We start from the raw sequence: 20,986 nt of genomic DNA on the forward strand, positions 1-20,986 counted from the left end.
AGATTTGGCAATCTATAGTGTGAAATCTTATCTCACTAGTCTTGTGCAAGATCCCCAGGTAAGTCATCAAATCACTCAACCACCAAAGTGGGCAGGGGTAGGAGACAGACCTGCTTAAGGCTCTATTGGTCTGTTTTTTTTAATTAGGCATACCTTTTGTGTATTCTACTGCTGAGATAATTTACCTAAATTTCTTTTGTTTCAAACTGATTATCAGGAAAACATTTAAATGCTCATTTTAAACTTAAAAACTCAGCAGTATTTTCTAAATACAGTTCCGAGGTAAGACAGTAGGGAAAACTAACTCAGATGATTCTGCCTATCAAATTTGTAGTAACAAAATTTAGCATTTCTTGTCTAAAAGTACTTTAAAAAAATATATACCTTTATTGGAGTATAATTGCTTCACACTGTTGTGTTAGTTTATGTTGTACAACAAAGTGAGTCAGCTATACGTATACATATATCCCCATATCTCCTCCCTCTTGAGCCTCCCTCCCACCCTCCCTATCCCACCCCTCTAGGTCATCACAAAGCACCGAGCTGATCTCCCTGTGCTATGCAGCAGCTTCCCACTAGCCATCTATTTTACATTTGTAGTGTATATATGTCAGTGCTACTCCCTCACTGTGTCCCAGCTTCCCCTTCCCCGTGTCCTCAAGTCCGTTCTCTACGTCTGCGTCTTTATTCCTGCCCTGCCACTAAGTTCATCAGTACTGTTTTTTTAGATTCCATATATGTGCATTAGCATACGGTATTTGTTTTTCTCTTTCTGACTTACTTCACTCTGTATGACACTCTAAGTCCACCCACCTCATTACAAATAACTCAATTTTGTTTCTTTTTATGGCTAGGTAATATTCCACTGTATATATGTGCCATATCTTCTTTATCCATTCATCTACTGATGGACATTTAGGTTGCTTCCATGTCCTGGATATTGTAAATAGTGCTGCAATGAACACTGTGGTTCGTGTATCTTTTTGAATTATGGTAAAAGTACTTTTTAACTAATACCTTACCTGTGTAAAATGAGAACATTCTTCAGACACTGCCCTGTGAAGTTTTCCAATGAGCATCTGTAAAGGCTTCACTTCATCACCTAATAGAATAGATATTGCATTAAAATGTTCAGCTTACATACTTAGAAACTATTTTCATATTAAACCTATGTCAACTGGAAGCTTCCTGGCAATAGGATTAGTTTAAAATTTTTTATTTCTTTCAATGTTATTTTGTGCTGCTCAACGTTAACCATCTAAGATAATTTGTAGGATTTTCAATTTATATCCCACAAAATGGTACAAAGAAGTGACTTACAATTTTTTTACTACAACCCAATACTAGAAATACATCATACAGCATAACCTATTACATATATACATCCATATAAAACTGAAACAAAAATCTCACAAGTCAACATTTACTATTTCTACATGCTATGCACGCCAATGTGTTCTGTTCTTCTTTATCACTGGACTGACTTCATCACCCATTAACGGACCCATTAATTAACTTGTAGTCTGAAACACTACAGATTCTATCTGAAGAGGATACCAATACAAACAATATATGCTTAAAATCTTATTCAACTGACAAAGAACTGCTGAAGTAAAAACGTACAGTATTCTTATTTAAGCCACACTTTAAATTCTACTCTGTTCAACAAAACAATTCCAAACTTATGAGCCACCTCATTCCCAAAGGCAGATCTGTCCAGAGTGGGGGCCTAAAAATACCTTGAACAGAGGAAGTTTAATTTAATTGAGTAATTAAATAAGTATTAAAGGTAAAAGTTAACTGCAACTAGTCTTCCACTTAACGGTTCCTTAAATATTGCTCCTTACACAGTACCATCTTAGTCTCTGGCTCACTCTACAGTCTCCCAGGGCATCTCATTCTTGTCCTTGGCCTCAAATGGTCTTTTGATTTACAAATCTTTATCTTGTGCCTAATCCTCCCTCTTAGGTTTCAGCTTTCTATTTTCAACTGCCTAATAGATATCTCTCTCTCTTTTTTTAATTAATTAATTTATTTGTGGGTTTTTTTTAAAAAACATCTTTACTGGAGTATAATTGCTTTACAACGTTGTGTTAGTTTCTGCTGTACAACAGTGAATCAGCTATATGTATACATATATCCCCATATCTCCTCCCTCTTGCGTCTCCCTCCCACCGTCCCTATCCTACCTCTCTAGGTGGTCACAAAGCACCAAGCTGATCTCCCTGTGCTATGCGGCTGCTTCCCACTAGCTATCTATTTTACATTTGGTAGCGTATATACGTCCATGCCACTCTCTCACTTCATCCCAGCTTACCCTTCCCCCTCCCCATGTCCTCAAGTCCATTCTCTACATCTGCGTCATTATTCCTGTCCTACCCCTTAGATATCTCTTTTTCAAAGTCAACAGGTATTTTTTTTTTTTTTTTTTTAATGTGGTACGCGGGCCTCTCACTGTTGTGGCCTCTCCCATTGCGGAGCACAGGCTCCGGACGCGCAGGCTCAGCGGCCATGGCTCACGGGCCCAGCCGCTCCGCGGCACGTGGGATCCCCCCGGACCAGGGCACGAACCCGTGTCCCCTGCACTGGCAGGCAGACTCTCAACCACTGCGCCACCAGGGAAGCCCAACAGGTATTTTTAACTCAATGTTCCAAGCTTAATTTACTATTTTTTCCACAAATCTGGTCCTTATCCTCCTCATGGCTAGTCACCCTCAATCCAACTACTCAAGCTAGAAACTTAGAGATCATTCTCAATTCCTTCCCCTTTTACTGTTAATATTAACTGCAGACTACAGCCTACCTCTTTTTTTTTTTTTTTTTTGCGGTATGCGGGCCTCTCACTGTTGTGGCCTCTCCTGTTGCGGAGCACAGGCTCCGGACGCGCAGGCTCAGCGGCCATGGCTCACGGGCCCAGCCGCTCCACAGTATGTAGGATCTCCCTGGACCAGGGCACGAACCCGTGTCCCCTGCATTGGCAGGCGGACTCTCAACCACTGCGCCACCAGGGAAGCCCCTACAGCCTACCTCTTTAACTCTTAAACTTTCCTTCCTTCTCCAATCTCCAATGACATTTTAGTTCAACATCTTAATGTTAACAGAATTACTGCCAGAGTTGCTTAACTGGTCTTCCCATCACTTATCACCTCTCCCAATTTGCCCCAATGCTGTCATCTTAAAAATCTTACGATGTTACTCCCACTATTGAAAATCCTGCATTGGGTCTTATCACCATTGGCATAAAGATTAAACATGCTTCACTTAGGGTATATGAAGCCTTTTCTTACCAAGCTCCTGCCAATCTTTCCATCTTTATCCCTCAGTACTTTTTCACACACCTTGAATTCTCAACTCTCCAAACTGGATGCAGTCTCTCATACCTCTACATTTAAGACTCAAGAGCTTTCGCTAAAATTCCAACCTCCCTACTCCTGCCTACTGCCTCACTCTTCCAGGAAGTACTAGACTTTTCTCCTCTCTCCTTCCATTCTTTGTGTTCATTCTTCTAGTATAGAAATTTTCCTATTGTTTTCTAAGAGTTATTATATATTGCTTCCCCACAGGATTGTTGACTTCTTGGGGAAAATAACTCAGTGATTTTTATATTTCTCAAGCACTTAAACGAGTATCCTATGATTATATGAACAAATGAGTCCAGGACTGGAATACCCAGTCATGTTCCTCTATGGGGTCTAAGTCAAGAACAGAATCATGGAGTGGTGGGCTCTAAGTGATACTTATTTGTTTCATAATACTTATAATTTTGTTAGAAATCATTTACCTGTTTCTTGTGTTTTTATATTCTGTAGCTCTAGCTGGTGTATTTTCTGAAGTTCCTTGATCTTATCCTCTTGAGCAGAAATAAGCTCCTGCTTAAGACTGCAAAGAGCTTTATCTTTTTCCTTTTTCATATATTCACGAACCTGATCCACATGAGTTGAATAAACCAGAGAGAGGCAAATACGTTGAGCTTCCATCTGTAGCCTTAAATCATTCTTAAAGTAAATTAATGTGTAGGTTAGAATATTTTTAAATGACAAATCAAGAATTTAACTTTTTTTTGCATATACTGATTACAAGGGAGGAAATACCTGAAATTATAGTTTAAAATTTCATGTAAGAGAAGTGATGTCTAATTTAATTTTTTTCTCCTTATTCTGTTACACTGACCTACCTATCTTTTTCAAGGAAAATAGCACAATATTTTCATTACTTTAACTTCATAGTAAATTTTGATATTTGGTATAGCTAGGACTGCCTGATCTTTCATTTTTGTTCAAAAATAACATTTTAAAACAAGTATAGAGAAATGCAAATAATAATGTAATAAACACTATGTACCCACATCCCAAATTAACAAATACAATTATTTTATCTTTTTTTTTCATTTCTCTCCTCCCTACATATTTTTTTGGTTTAGAAAGAAAACATAGATAAAATTTAATCTACTATGTTCTCATTCCTCCTTCTCCAGAGGCCATCATTACCATAAATTTGATCATAAATTTGCTGCAAGTACAGTTCATTTCTTATACCCTCACTTCTCAATGCACCTATAAACAATGCATTATATTTTGTTTTTAAGAATTTACATAAATGGTGCAAAATGGTATTTATTTTGCAAATTACTCTTCTCATTCAATATACTTCTAAGATCTATCCATGGAGATACAGATGAATGTAACTGTGGTATTATATATATGAATATAGCACAATTTGTGCATTTCCTTTTTGGAGATCAACTGGATCATTTCTAATTTTTTTGATATTTCAAAAAATGCTGCAATAAATTCATATACATATGTCCTTGTACAAATATGCTAGTGTTTCTCTAGTGTAGTGGTTCTCAAACTTTAGCACACATCAAAATCACCTGGAGTGCTTATTAAAACAGATTGCTGGGCCCCTCTTCCAGAGCGTCTAGTTCAGGAGGTCTGGTGTGGGCCCCAGAATTTGAATTTTAACCTGTTTTCAAGTGATGCTGATGCTGCTGGTCAGGGACTACACTGAGTGCCACCTAGAAATGTAAATGCTGCATCATAGATGACGTATATTAATTGCACTAGATTTTAACACATTTTAAAAATATAATTACACCAATTTACACTGATATTTAACAGTGTAAGTGAATACTCATCTCCCCACATTCTCATCACTTTTTATTGTGAAACTTATTTTGCCAATCTGACAGGTATAAAATGCTCTTCTATTATTATATCAATTTATAATGTTGAAGTATCTTTTCATGTTTATGAGCCAATTAGTTTAGTCCCAAAGGAGAAGTATTTTTGTGGCTTCAGCATTATTTCTAAGCATATTTAGATTGCTCTTAGGTGTTATTATATAAGTTGTTGCTCAATTTCTTCTGTGAGCTTCCTTCCACAGACACACACCTCACTCCTCTCCCCATCACTAAGGGGGTTTGTCTTGGTAGTGATGAGTGGGGCAGGGACAGCTTATGGGTTTGCCTCTGTTTACTTTATGGAAGTTAATGTCAAGGAGATGGTATCTGAATGTCACTGAAAATGTCTTTAGTTAGAAAAAATAACATTCTTACTGAGAAAATTTGACCATTGTGATAGCTTCAAATTTAGGTCCTCCCCCAGTAATGCTTTTTAAAAAAATTTAAATGATCTCTGGCATTTTTAGGAGTGATTACATTAAAACCAATTATGATTTTGAAAACTATTTCAGATATTTAACAAAGCATTAATAGTTATGCAGTTAGAACATCTTAACTCTATTTAGGTTATTAAAATTTAAAATATCCTTACATCTGATATAAGATCATAAATGTGAGTACATTTATTAGAAGTAAAAATAAAAAACTTTCCAGTGGCTTCCTACTGTATACAGAATAAAATGTCAACTGCTTACGCAGTCTGTAAAGCTCTACAAGATCTGGTCTTTTGCTTCTTCAAACTTTTTCTTCCACTCTCCTTCCCTCAAACTCAGCTAAATACGTCTTTATTCTGTTCCTCAAACCCATCTCTGTAATCACAATTGCTCTAATTTCCATGTGGTAGACTCCTCGCTGCCATTCAGATGGCAGCTCAGATGTTACTTCCTCCTAGACACCTTTCCTGACCACCCTATTTAATGCTGCCACCACCACTACCCACCATTCTCTATCACATTATCTGTTTTATTTTCTTTATAAAATATCACTTTTCTTACCTATTCTACTTGTTTCCTCATTTATTGCCTGCCTCCCTCACTAGAATATATGCTCTTTGAGAGCAGGAACCTTCTTTCTCTTGTTCACCACTATTCCTACCTGGCAAGAGACTCAATAAATACTTGTTATAGAAATGAAGAAACACATAAAGCTCTAGGTTAGCACCATACAAGATGTCCAGTGGAATTTTCATGTCATTTCTATTTTCAGTATCCAGCAAATAAAAATCGTCAGGAGTGACCTAGTATTACTCATTATATGCACTGTTTAACTGTATTTAGAATTAATACATTCCCCCACCCCTGCCCCCGCTTCAGGTAAAACAAGACTCTGAGAAAACGCTAGGATTTAAACCAAGATTTTTTTCTCAGGGAAATATAGTTTCATAACTACTGAACAACTATATGGAGTACTAAAAGTTTGAGAGTTAATTTTCAGTTGTGGAACCTTGAAAACACCAATACAAAATGAGACTGAAACCAATCTTTGGGATTGCAACAAAATATTACAAAATAACTTTTCTAAAGCTCAGACTCTTGTTATTCAAACTCTTGCCTTTTCAAAGAAAACGTGTTCTATGTTCTATTTCCTGAGCAGATTAACTAAAAGATTAAAAGAGCAGCAACAACATTTAAGGCAACAATGTTTAAGAATAAAAAAGATAAAAGAAATGATAAATGATAGGCTTAAGTGAGAATTACATTACAGGGTTTACTTTCATTCTCTTGTAAGGTTAATTTATGTTTTATGAAGATGAAAACTTTTAGTATGAAATGTACGCTGTAGCATATACATGTAAGTAAACATACCTGTTCTGATTTAAGTACACTGAGCTCCTGCTGAAGTTTATCATTTTCACCTGGTTCAGTTGTCCCAAGTGATGATTCATTTGTCACTGACGGCAAGTGATCAAAAAACCATTCTTGCTTGTTTTCTTTTCCAAGAGTCATATTTTCAAAAGGAATTTTATTTAACTCCATTATTTTTGATTCTTCACCAAAATCTTTACTTATTTTAGGAACACACCCTCCAGAATCCCTGCTTGTCAAAACTCCATCTTTTAAAGAGCTTAAATGGACAGCACACACATTTACATCTTCTGTCCTATTATGGTTAATTATGATTTCTAGCTCTCTACATCTCAATAAAACTTGCTCTTTTTCTTGTTTTAAAGATTTAACTTCTTCCCTTAGAAAACTAATCTCGCTATGTTTCTGTTTTAATTGTTCAGAAAGATCAGACAGTCTCTCTGACAGTTCTAATTTTTCTCGCTTGGTTACCTCAAGCTTTTCCATAAGTTCTGTTGTATCTTTCTCAACAACCTCACCAATTTCCAATGGTTCTGCTGTAAAAGTTTTGTCATCATCAAAGACTGAACTTTTTATTTTCACTAGAGTTGGGTTTATTCTTTGCAAATGATGAAGCTCTTCACTAAGTGCTTTAAGCTTACTTTTATATTCAACTTCTTGTTTATTTTTACTGTCTTCTAAATCGGTTTTTACCTTGAGAAGGCAAGCATAATCCTCCTGTAACTCTTGATAATTAACTTCAAAATTTTTTTCAGCAAATGAAAAAGTGTTCCTTTGCTTTTCAATCTCTTCAGTTAGCTGAATACATTGTTTTTTGAGGTTCTCATTTTTCTCTGTAAGAATTTCTATTTCTTTTTGCCAGCTACAGTCTTTGGATCTGGACTTAATGGAGTCTATGGAAATTAATCTTTCTTCTTGGTTAAGAGGAGTATATATTTTCAACATGTCTTCAAGGGCCTTCTTTTCATCTTTAAGAATGCTATTCTCTGCTTCAAGTTGTGCAAATTTTTCTTGAAGGTCATCCTCTTTTTCCTTCATTTGTTTCTCCAATAATTCAGTTTTAAGTTGTAATTCTTGAACTTCTTGTTCAAGTGTACCCTTTTCCTTTTCTTCTTGTCTGAGTATTTCAATTTCTTTTTGAAGTTCATTGATTTGAAGGGTCATTTCTTCTGATTTTGAATTCACAAGGGATTGCTGTAAATCTTTCAGCTTTGAAATTTCCAAAATTAACTGGTTCTGCTTAGTTATCAAATTGTCTTTTTCAAACTGCATGGTTTCTATCTTTTGACTCATTTCATTCTGTAAGCCATCTATCTGCTGTTTATAGTGAATGCCTAAGTTATCTTTAAGCTTTTCAATATTTATTCGATGTTCAATTTCCAAATCTTCCTTCAGTTTGGAAAGTTCTTCTTCATGACTAAACAGGAGCTGTGTCCTCAGCCTCTCTAGCTCAGCTTCTTGTGATTCAGCCATTCTGTCTAATACAGCATTTTTTTCTCTTTCTAACATTTCAAGCTTTATCTTATAATGTGTAACTTCTGCTTCATGTTTTAATTCTAGTTCCTTCCTGGATTCAGATGCAGAAATAATCTCCGCTTTCAAATCTTTCACTGTACTAAGGGACTTGTGTGCTTCATTGAGTTTACTTTCTTGTTCAGCTATAGTCTGTCTAGCCCTCTGAATTTGGTCCCTTGAAAAGCTCAATTCTTCAAAAAGGTCTTCAAGCTGTCTCTGTAGAACAGACTTTTCTCCTGAAATTACTCCTAGTTCTTCCTTGAGTTTTTCCTTTTGAGAGTTAGTATCTTGCAATTTTATATTCAGTTCATTTATTGCCATATTCATTAACTTTATTTGATCTTCATTAACTGTAATATTTGGATATGATCTTAAAGCATTCTCCATTTCTCCCTTATGTTGTGCTTTAAGTTCATCTATCTGTGACATGTGTTGTTTTATTAATTCTTGTTTCATCTGTACTATCTGCTGCCCATACATCTCATCCAGCTCTGCCCGGAGTTGTTCTAACTTTCTTTGTGTTTCTTGTTCCATTCTTTGTAGAATATCAGTTTCAAACTGACTATCTTTATGATTTTTCTTCTGAAGTTCTTCAACTGTCCCCATTAATTGTTTTATTTCCTCAGAACACTGTCTTTCCTTTTGCTTGGAATTAGTCAGCTCTAATTTCATATTTTTTATCTCTTGGTTCTTTTGTACAACCTGTTCTTGTAATTCTTCCAGTAATTTATCAGCAGTTGTGACTTTATCCTTTAGCTCAAGAGTTTTTTTTTCTTCTTCTATTATTTTTGTATTTAATTCTTCAATGACTGCTTCCTTTTCCTGTATTTCTTTACTTGAGCTTTCTACTTTTTTATCCTGTTCCTTTATAAAGAAAAAATGAAAATATAAAAATGGCATTTTTAGTTCCTGGTTACTTATACCCCTTAACCCCATTACCAAAAGACTGACAGAAGACTGCTTTTTACATTATCCTACAAAAAGTAGCTGCTGAGCCTGCCCCTTAATTTTTCTTATGTCAATGAGACACAGGACTTGTGTAGTCAACACTACCTATGAGCAGTGTTGGCCTTCTTGGTGGGAAGAAATTTTTCTTACATTGCTATGACTAAATTTTTTAGTTTAAAAATTCAGTGGGATTAAAATGTGTCTAAACCATTATACATTCTTCTTTCTTATTAACTGATTAACATTCTATGTATTTAGTATTTGCAATAGCTAGAGCACTACATACTCTTTACATTTCCAGAAGATAGTCCTAAAAATAAATCAGAGTTCCTCCCATATAGTATTTTACTGACCTGAAGGTTTGGTGGGCAAGTATGAAAAGAGTAAAACAACAAACACAGGTTCCTGTAAGTCAGCCTTAACTTCACTCCTGGGGCTAAATGAATTAAAAGTTCAGGGATATGCCATGCTTAAGTGGTTGAATCGCAAGTGATATGCAAGACAATTAAACCATTTATGGCATATCAATTTGATTCTAGATTTTTGGTGTGAATAGAAATTTGAAAGCAGGACAGATTTTTTTCCCCCCAGTTCTGATTTGGGACTCTATTTTGGAACTGTGGATAAATCAAAACCCAGAACATATGCCGAGGTATGTCCCTATGTCCCTAATCATTCACAGAAGTGTTAGAGCATAAGGGAGTCGAGTAGAAGCCCTGGAGACAAAGTTTTGTCTCTGTTACTTAGTTGCCTGAGTAGTTAAGGGCTGTAGTTCCAAGGACCAAAAGAAAAGTAAAATCCACAGAATGGAACAGAATATATGTAAAGTAATTAAAATCACCTTCAGGAGACAAAAGTCCAAGGCCAAGAGGACTTAAAAGGCACCTCAAATGAATGTATTAACATACCTAAAAAAAGGAATGACAGGGCCTAGGAAAAAAGAAAGCCTCAGAGAGAAATATTGGCAGTCCCCATTTAAGTACAGTTCAGAAAAGAGAATCAAGGTACCATGAGGCTTTGAGAATTCTAATCCCTCTGGGAAAACCATACCAAACGTAGAAAGCAAGGTAGGCGTCTATTGTAAACAGAATTAAGAATTTCAGTCCAAAGGCATGACCATTCCTACTGTGAGACGGATATATGAGGTTATCACAGCCTAATGCCACTGAACATTTGATTCGTCTAACATCCCTTGATCTCATGCTCACTTGAGCAAAATCCTATCAGCTTTCGTCTTGGTATCACATATCCCATCAATGTCACCATAAGTTACTAGCAAGTACTAAGCCTTCAGACTTTAATTTCGGACTAAAATATGACATTTAAATCAGTTTAATCTCTTTAAATCTTGGTGTTTTCACCTGTAAAATAAAGATGATATTATTTTCTCTGTCTCACAGAATATGCTTGAATCTAAAATAAAATAAATATATTAAGGTATTAATTCTCACTGTGCGACATACACACATAATATATTTATATACTAGAAAAAAATCTGTAAGGCATTTGGAGTCTCTAAGAAAGTAAAATCAGTTCACAGCAGTCAACTTCAGTTAAACTGTTAAGCAATTAGTCTTGAAAATGTTAACGTTTTTATAAAATCTTTAATATTTATTTATATATCCTGGTTTTTCATGGGGGGGAACCCTCATAAAATAAAAAGTATCAATTCAAAACTGTCCAACACCTGATATTACTGCAAACAACAATTCTTCATTCAATTATTAAATAGTACAAATTCATGGTTCACTTTTCTTACTACCATTTATTCCAAAGTACATGGTTTTAAACCACTTATATGGTGTTGCAAAAAAAAGATAGCTCTGTGGTTAAGGATACAATCCCTCTATTTTTTGGAAACAGACCTGAGAGAGTAAGGAATAATATAGTTCCTGCCTGTGACGACTGTACCATGGGAAGTTCAGCGGATTAGGACAGTAAGAATGAACCTGGAACAGTTAATGCAGTTGCCTCAGAAACCAAAGCAGTTCCAACTATCATCCTAATGCCCTAGTCCCTCAGTTGCTTTAATGGAACTACTACCCAGGGATTCATTCAAAGAGAAAAAAAAATGTATGTAATGAAAAAGGGACTGATAACAAAAGTATTCTTGCTAACATTCAAATAAACAAAGGTTATTCCCCCTATGAAAATGAATTACTTGAATTTTAAATAATCTCAAATTATACTGCCTACTGAATACAATATAATAAGTACGATAAAACCCGACTGCCCAGGCTTTTCTAACCTAGGCCTAGGCTGACTTTCTACTCTTAGCTCCTGGAAAAACTCATTTCCAAAGACTACTGTTTTCTTATTAAACTATTTTTTGATGACTATATACACTTCTAACATGTTTCAGCCTCGGTCTTTATGCATACTCCACCCTCTCTAAAATGTCCTCCCCATCTCATCAGTTCAGATTCATAATTTATTCACTTACTTACCAAATTAGTATTGAGTAGCTGCTATGTGCCATATATTACACCAGTTAGGGAGAAAACAAAGTACAATTAAAAGGGGATTGTTCCAATATACAGACTTACCTCAAATATCACCTTCCAGCTAAAGCCTACCCTGAATCACTTCCCTTATGAAGCCACACTTACTAAGAATTTTCAAAGCACTTTTTTTTTTTTTTATTTTATTTTTTTATTTTTTTTTATTTTTTTATTTTTTATTTTTTATTTTTTTGCGTTACATGGGCCTCTCACTGTTGTGGCCTCTCCCGTTGCGGAGCACAGGCTCCGGACGCACAGGCTCAACAGCCATGGCTCACGGGCCCAGCTGCTCCGCGGCATGTGGGATCTTCCCAGACCAGGGCACGAACCCGTGTCCCCTGCATCGGCAGGCGGACTCTCAACCACTGCGCCACCAGGGAAGCCCTCAAAGCACTTTTTAACCATACTTAGCCTTGTTTTGTGGTGTCTTGCATACATGCCTACTAAACCATGAGTTCCAGTGAAGAAAAAAGCACATTTAAACATCACTATCTCTTGCAAGAGCATGATGCAAAACAAGTGTTCTGTAAACATCTACAATATGATTTTTAAATTACCTTGGTTGTAAAGCATGTCCATTTCATAATTTCAGTATATTAATATTGTACATTTCCTATTTTCCTTAGAGACAGTCTCTGGAATCATACTACCTAGATTTGAAATCTGGCTCTACCAATTTATTACCTGTATATCTGGGTAATTTACTTCATCTTGCTTTGCTAGAGACAGTCTCTGGAATCATACCACCTAGATTTGAAATCTGGCTCTACCAATTTATTACCTGTATGTCTGGGCAATTTACTTCATCTTGCTTTGCTCTGATGTCCTCATCTGTAAAATGGAGGTGATAATGGTATCTCTACCTCATAAGGTTGGTGTGATGATTCAATGAGTTAGTATGTGTATGATGCTTTGAATATTGCCTGGTACCAAGTAAACAAAAATAAATGCTACCTAATACTTTTATTATTATCCAAACGATAGTCTTGTTTTGACAATTTCTCAACATTTTGCAGAAGAACCTCCTAAGTTTATAAAAAGTACTGTATTATATGTATAGTCTGCCCTCATTATTCAAAGATTTCATATCTGTGAATTTGCTTACTTGCTTAAATTTACATATAACCCTGAAATCAATACTCACAGTCATTTGAAAAAGTGCACAGAGTGGTAAAAAATTTGAGTTGCTGGGACTTTCCTGGTGGTGCAGTGGTTAAGAATCCACCTGCCAATGCAGGGGACACAGCTTCAAGCCCTGGTCGGGAAGATCCCACATGCCGCAGAACAACTAAGCCCATGCACCGTAACTACTGAGCCTGCGCTCTAGAGCCTACAAGCCACAACTACTGAGCCCATGTGCCACAACTACTGGAGCCCACGTGCCTAGAGCCCATGCTCCACAGCAAGAGAAGCCACCGCAATGAGAAGCCTGCACGCCACAACAAAGAGTAGCCCCTGCTCGCCACAACTAGAGAAAGCCCATGTGCAGCAACGAAGACCCAAAGCAGCCAAAAATAAATTAATTAAAAAAATTGAGTTTCATGGCATGCATGATTCCAACTGGCATCAAGCAAGGTGAGCACAATGCTTTTTTGTTTAAGCTCTCATATGGAGAGGACAAGCATGGAGACCATGAGAATGGAGATGGTAGGGGGTAGCAGAGCGTACTGCAAGAAATTCTGGCTCTGGGTCAGTCCAATAGGGTTGGAATCCCAATTCTGGCAACTACTTGTGGGGAAGGCACCCTTAGGCAAGTCAGTTAACACTTCTAACCCTCATTTCTCTTTTGAAAATTAAACAAAATATAATCTACCAGGATGTTTTCTTAGGATTTAATATTATAATCTATATGATATGCACAACACTGTAAATCCAATATACTTCAATAAAATTAAAAAATAAAATATAGTGGAAAGAGCCAAAAAAATCTATATGATATGTATTTGTGTGTGCATGTATGTATGTATGTGTATATATATCCCCTGGGAGCACTGAATAAGTGTTCCAGGCAACTTTATAACACATAACTACCATGAATAAAGAGAATCTGTATTTTTTTCTAATTAAAATCCATGAAACTTCATTTTGCCATGAAAATATTTTCAGAATTTCATAACCATGGCTAAAATGAGTAGAAACATCTCTAGATGTAAAAGAAAAAAAGCACAGAAGTTCTGGTTATAAATGTAGATTCTCTGGAGAACTCAATTTAACATAGGCTGATCACTTTCAAAGAAGTCAGTAATGAGTATTACCCCCCCACACAAATATTTATTTATTTATTTAGGCTGCGCCAAGTCTTAGTTGTGGCACTCGAGATCTTCGTTGTGGCATGTTTAGCTGCGGCATGTTTAGCTGCAGCATGTGGGCTCTCAGTTGCGGCATGCATGTGGGACCTAGATCATACGTGGGCTGCCTGCATTGGGAGTGTGGATTCTTACCCACTGGACCACCAGGGAAGTCCCAATGAGTATAATCTTAAAACCTATTACTGAAAGACTCCCAACTGCTTTTGAAATAAATTATCTTACATGCTTAAAGAACTTTCTTAATTATGAAACTTTCTGATTCATGTGTGTAACAAAAAGATAAACACTAGGATAAAAAACTTTAAAGTTAATTGTAAAGTTGATGCACATTGGTTGACTTCCTTAAACATACCATTTCATATGCTCTAATTTTCTCTTGCAAGAAACTAATTTGCATTTTGAAGTCTTCTTTCTTTTTGTGATAATCTTCTAACAGATGGTCTTGTTCTTCCAGCTGTTGCTGATGAGTGAGGATCTGTTGTTTGGCTTGTAGTAAATCTGCAGCTGTGCTACTATGAGTGCTGTTTCTCAGAGTTTCACTAGCCTGTAACTTGAAAATAGAAAGAAACCCCAAAGTATTAAATTCTTAAGTGAGTACACTAAGGAAAAGACATTCTTTGGGGGGTGTTACTCGGCTCATAGTTGCTCTCTGGGAACTGTACTGGATTCACAGGCTTGAGACCCCAGCAAACATGCCGCCATAGCTGATCAGATGAGTATGAGTACATTACCTAAGCTGATAAATTCCTCCCTTATCTAAAATTATTTTCTGTTACTCATCAACAGAAACCTTAATTAATACAATCAGATTCCTATGGCTCTAATTAAAGGTAAGTGGAATATATTCAGTCTAGTTACCATTTCAGAACCTAACTAAAATAAAATCATACCAGGGTTGACAAAGGTTGGATGTAACTACAGGTTAATTTCTGCAAAAATCCACCTTATCGGACTTAAAAGATTTTAAAATACAGATGAGGAAAAGAAAATAATAGCACAAAACCACTCAAGAAGTACAAATTAAATTCCTGGTTAACATAAGAAGTATTTACTAGTTTTTTCAAAATAATACATAAAAAGCAAATGGCTTTTAAATATTTATTTGTTCTGGAAAATATAAGAAAAAAATTTTAAATTCATTCCTAAAAATTTAATAAATTTTATTCTATTAGTAATACTTACATGCTGGAATTGAATCTGTAATTTTTGACTCTGTTCTGTCAACTCTAAAAATTCTCTCATTGTCTCATCCTTTTCTCTTCTAGCTTGTTGTAAATTAGCAGTGAGTTGGGTTATGATGCCATCTCTCTGTTTAATGGCAGCTTCAAATTCTTGCAACTAAAAAAATCAGTGAAAATTAAACGTGCTATATTTGATTTTTTAACAAAATTAAATATTAGTACAGCTAACTTCTTCAAAAATATGATATTCAAAATGCATTGGCAGAATTATCACAATCTGTAAGCATACTTGAAAGCTATTATCTTGCGGGAATTAGTTTTACTTCCACATCAACTTTTAAAAAACCATCTGAACTAGGGAACAAAATACATCAGATTTGACTTATCCATATATCTACTTCTAGAAGGACAAGTGTCTTTATATTTAGGGATGCTCCAATGTTTGTAGGCATTACCATCATAGGCATGTTTAAGCCTTGTTTCTAAAGAAGATGAAACTGAAATATATTGTCATCCTCATCAATGTCTTATTTCACCTTGTTTTCATAACTGACTGCCACAAACAACAGATGTCATTTTAACCACAAGAAGTTACTTACAAAGATTGGCTGACATTTTTAATGAGTTTAAGTCAATATATTGACTGATGTGGTATGCAACATAATTTTCTCTCAGGCTGCTTACAAAAACATCTATCCCTACTGAAGTGATGTCAGACTAGCTATCTCATAAAGTTAAAAAAAAGATCTCATTATATTAGCCTTGTTAATGGACTAGTTTTAAGCGATGTTGTTTATGATATGTATAAGGACAAATATAATGAGGTGACTTGAAGTCACCATTTAAAAAACCCATCTTTAAAGAATGTACCTCTACTATCATTAAAATTTCCTATTTTTGTTTTGTAACAAACCAAAAGCCACATAAGGTAAACACACCTGCTTCAGTCCTTCAGTCCCACAGGTGGCCCTCATTTCTTCTAGTTCTCTGTTTAGCTCTTCAATCTCATGTTGTTTCCCAGCCAATTCATTTTCCATCATCTCTAGGTGGGTCTGATTGTACTGTGCTCCGTGTTCAGAATAAGAATCATCAACACCAAATTCTTCTTCCTAAACCAATCCAGATTTTTAATAATTCAGTACTGGCAACATTCCCTCAGGAAAAGGGATTCAAAATCTGAATCCTACAGCAAAGTCTAATTTAAAACATCACTCATCACTTGGGAGTTTACTGGCATGACAACCTACATTGTTGCTAATGTGATATATATATACCTCAAGAGCAAAAACAAGATATCTGCAAATTCTGTTACAATTGAGTTTTATAACAAAAGGTGGATAATTTTGTTTTGTTACACATTAAAAGCATTTAGAAATCACACACTGAAAGAAGTACATACAGGAAAAAGCTTTGTTAGTAATCCAATGGTTTTAAATAGAATAAAAAATTAGTATAATGAGTAGTTTTAAATACTGTACCCTTAATAAATTTGTAGGCTTTCCTGTTCTCGCCACAAAACTGCAACCATTTACCTGTATAAAAACAATTTCCTGAAATATTATGGTTTTAGAATTTTATTTAAAGCTAACAATTATATTTGTGCTAACTGTATTCATGCTTTTCTTATGCCTAAGGAAAATGCCTCATTGGCAAAAACAGATATAGTGATTAAATTTAAACATCTAAAAGACATTATGACCATTTTAAATGCCAAAGAATTCCTCATACATTTGAGTTCTTACAATGCAAAAGACACTGTGCTATACATTTTCATTTAAGTGAATTAAGGTTCTAAGTACAGTTTCTCTTTTGTCTTAAGAATAACTATAAACCTCTAGTTACAAGATCCTCCTCTACAAAACACTGCCTTAAAATCATTTAAATAATTGTTTTTTGATTAAGCCCTATTCATTTTAAAGTAAAACTGTTTACTGATGTAAATCTATTGAAGGTTGGCAAGCAGGTGAAGAAGTAGGAGGAGATGTCAAGAGCCGAGGAAAACTCCCCCAAGAACTTTCCCCTGAGGGTACTATGATAGCCATGCCAACCCTGACAGATGTGGAGATTTTCCAGAATACAGGTGTCTCTATCACAGACATTTTGTGGTAGGACGCAGGAGGTTGGCAGAATATGTCTCTGGGGTTGCCCTGGTGGGAGATTAATTTCAGATCAATTAATCTACTCAATAATACCTTCCTTCCCCCTAACAGCAAACAAGTGAACTTCATTCCTGTTTATGTTTAATTTCTCACAATTCTGTGTTAACAGAATCCAAGATAATGAAGTTTTTACTGTTGAAATACATAGAATAGAATAACTTAGAATTAGGATTAGGTTGATATGGATCACAACACTTTAAAAAGTGAAGATCCTAATTAAGAGTTCTTTCCAGAGTTTGATTCCTTTTTTTTCTCCCAAGGATAATTTCAAAAAACAAAGCTTAAAGTTAAAAAAAATTTCACCTTTATGGCAACACATTATTAGAATTTGTGAAAACTATTAAAACACAGCAATACTAACTCTATTAAGATTATTAATAAAGTCACTTGCAATAACTTTCAAATTAAATTCTAAATTTCAATTAGCTTTTCTTGATTTTGAAATGAAGCACTTTGATAAACATCTACTAAACTTTTCCTTTAGGGTAACAGTATAATGAAATGGATTTTATGAATATTTTCAAATATCATATTAAGCAAAGGATATTCCTTTAAGTGGTGATGATATCACTTACATAAATTAGTTATCTATTTATAATAATTGAATCTAACACATTAAATAGCCAACATTCAGCTTAACTTTTCTCTAAGTTGAGCACATTTTACACTTGAGCAAGTCATATGTATTGGCTTCTTAAAATACTACATGACTGTTTTCAAAACTTGTTATTATAATAAACATTAAAATCTTGTCAATATTAACAGTTCTTAAAAATTTAATATCATGTAAATAGGTAATAAGAGATTATACACCAGAACTAAACTATATTTCAAAGTTAGAAAAGAAACACTCAACAGAATATTAGGATCATTAATAGTTAGCAATAAATGATTATATTTTTTAATCTAGATAATTACTTCACTGATACCTAACAGGTAGAGCATTTATCTCATCTTCTTACACTAGCGTTTTAACACAATACTTGGTAAACCATAATATGAAGGCACATTAATAGCTTGAAACATGAAGATTGGATGAACAGACTCCTCCAACTGAAGAAACCTTAACTTTTCCTTATGTCGTTCTTTACTGTGGCATTTTTCAAAGTTATTTAACCTTTAGGCTATACTAATATAGTCTTTTTGAATTCATAATTTACTCAATCTATGTAGACAACTTGAAGATTTGGGAAAGTACAAATAAGGTACATTCTAAATTTTAAAATGTTCTGTAGAGTAAGTATCATCTCCTAAAAATACTGCTGTTCAGAAAGAATCAGAGGAAAGATGACTCTTATTTTATAATCATAAAATGTTCTTCACACAAAAACTTTTCCTTTCAGTGGACATCAGTTCAAAAACACAGAAGAACAACTCACTCTTTATTTATGATTAACACCTTATCCTTATTATACTTAATTTGGCAGTATGTACAAAAATATTAATAATGGATGTTTTAATAAAAAATAAGAAGAATCTAATAGTTCATAAAGTTCATAAAAATTATAGGAGTTCAGTGTGCCTAGCTGACTCCTAGAATTAGAGCCAAGAAACTAATGAAGTTAAGATCATTCATTCAAAGTCAAAGTTAAGTATCAAGCACCATGTTGTACACCTTCAGTATATAAGCTGAAGACAGGGAGGGAGAAAATGAAAATAAGGTGAAGTTAAAAAGAAGAAAGAAAGAAACCCAAGTCAAGTTGAAAAGCTAATTTTACGTTACTTAATGGCTGGCTATAGGCTATGTCTCCAACTCCAGCCAGTCACTTCATAAATGTCGTGAGTCCTGTAAGTGACTTGGTTAAGAAGTTCTGAATAATCAGTTGAAGTCCATAAAAAGACTGTAAGCCCTACTATCATTTCATCTTTCTATACATAGCAAAGCATATTTATTTACTTATCTCTGTATGTTGCCTGTAGCATTTCCAACTTTCCCCAAATAACCCTGCTCTAATGGTATCGATAAAAATATTTTATGTAAATATGGTATTCTAGATATGAAACGTCCCTTCACCAAGAACTAAAAAGATTCTGTATAATTTAAATTAACTCGTAAGAAGGGTATTTTTTATTTAGTCTGATTTCTCTAGTATACATAATTGGATATATTTTTATACAGAACAGATCTTAGGGAGATCACAGGATAAAATTATCTGACTAATCCTTTCTAGACCTGAATTCATTTTTTAATCCAAGGGGTATACTAGCCACAGAAGTCAAGAACATTAAGCACATACCGTATCTATCAAAATAAAATTTCTAAACTAATTGCTAATAAAACATAGAATCAGAATCTGAAATCCTTCTGAGAATAAACTGTTAAAAGAATTCTCATCACTCATTAGTTTCATATAAACTTAGTGTGAAGAAAAGCATACATCTAGTGAAGCACAGTAAAAAAACCCACAAGCTTTGCTGATTGTTTTTTATATATCAAACATCATACTAAAATTACCAAATAACCCTCAAAACTACCCTGTGGTATAGATATTATTTCCCCCATTTTACAGGTAAGGAAACTGTATTTCAGAGTTTAAGTGATGTGTCCAAATTCATCCTGCTCAGAGGTGAATAAGCTGAAATTTGAAAATAGGACTTTCTGGCTCCAAAGCCCCTTCTCTTTTACATCACCTTATTTCCCTATGTACCAGAAAAATGACAGTGATATTTAGACAAAATACAAGATAATTATGTGTCTTATGATTAAAACCATGTAAGTTTGAAATTTTAAGAATATTCAAATGCAAACCAGAGCAGCCAAGACTGTTTTATACTTCACAAATCTGTTATTTGTAGTGAAGTTATATGTGTTGCCTAGAAAGGAATTTCATTTTAGAGGTCCCTTAAGAGTTCTAATATGAAGAGTACTACAGTGTGAGATTTACTCCTTGTTAATTTTTTTATTTTTATTGAAATATAGTTGATTTACCATGTTGTGTATTCTTTGGTTTATAAATTTGACCTACTGAACATTTTTCTGCCTCCTAAGACTGTGAATATGGCTTAGAAGTCCCCTGAAATTCTAGCTCAGTCAAACCAGTCCAATGTCATTAAATCAAGTAGCTAAAGACCCAAAACTAGTCCAGAGTATCATGGATTGAAGCCGTACCCATTTTAGCAATCTTGATGAGACATCATCAAATATTTCACAGACTATCAATTTTATACTATTTTCTATACACATAGTAAAATATGTAAATTTCTCAAAGTATAATCCATTATGAAACTAGGCCCAAAATGGATAATATTAGAAGGATTATGATTCAAATCTGGTCAAATCTGTCAAAGATTATTTCATAATTATCTTTCAACGTAACCTTCTAAATCACTAATTTTTTCAACTTATAAATCAGCTAATCAATTGAGTTTTTGTGACCAGTGTTAGA

General features: G+C 34.7%; 1 protein-coding gene across 6 annotated transcripts in view; it reads right to left on the reverse strand.

Annotated features, from left to right (window-relative positions):
* AKAP9 (A-kinase anchoring protein 9) overlaps positions 1-20,986 on the reverse strand; it is a 153,217-nt gene that overhangs the window by 100,062 nt on the left and 32,169 nt on the right. For 5 of the 6 annotated variants that reach the window (XM_081243401.1, XM_081243399.1, XM_081243398.1 and 2 more), the window contains exons 4-10: positions 16,920-16,973; positions 16,380-16,550; positions 15,443-15,598; positions 14,613-14,810; positions 6,988-9,366; positions 3,782-3,995; positions 1,023-1,102 (exon numbers count right to left, since the gene is read on the reverse strand). In XM_081243401.1, the coding sequence (XP_081099527.1) occupies positions 1,023-1,102; positions 3,782-3,995; positions 6,988-9,366; positions 14,613-14,810; positions 15,443-15,598; positions 16,380-16,550; positions 16,920-16,973 (3,252 nt within the window). The remainder of the gene's footprint in view (positions 1-1,022; positions 1,103-3,781; positions 3,996-6,987; positions 9,367-14,612; positions 14,811-15,442; positions 15,599-16,379; positions 16,551-16,919; positions 16,974-20,986) is intronic. The other variant, XM_081243400.1, reaches the window with a different exon arrangement.

The sequence above is a fragment of the Mesoplodon bidens genome (genome assembly GCF_964165515.1).
Source record: "Mesoplodon bidens genome assembly, chromosome: 9".
In the NCBI taxonomy this organism is placed as follows: domain Eukaryota; kingdom Metazoa; phylum Chordata; class Mammalia; order Artiodactyla; family Ziphiidae; genus Mesoplodon; species Mesoplodon bidens.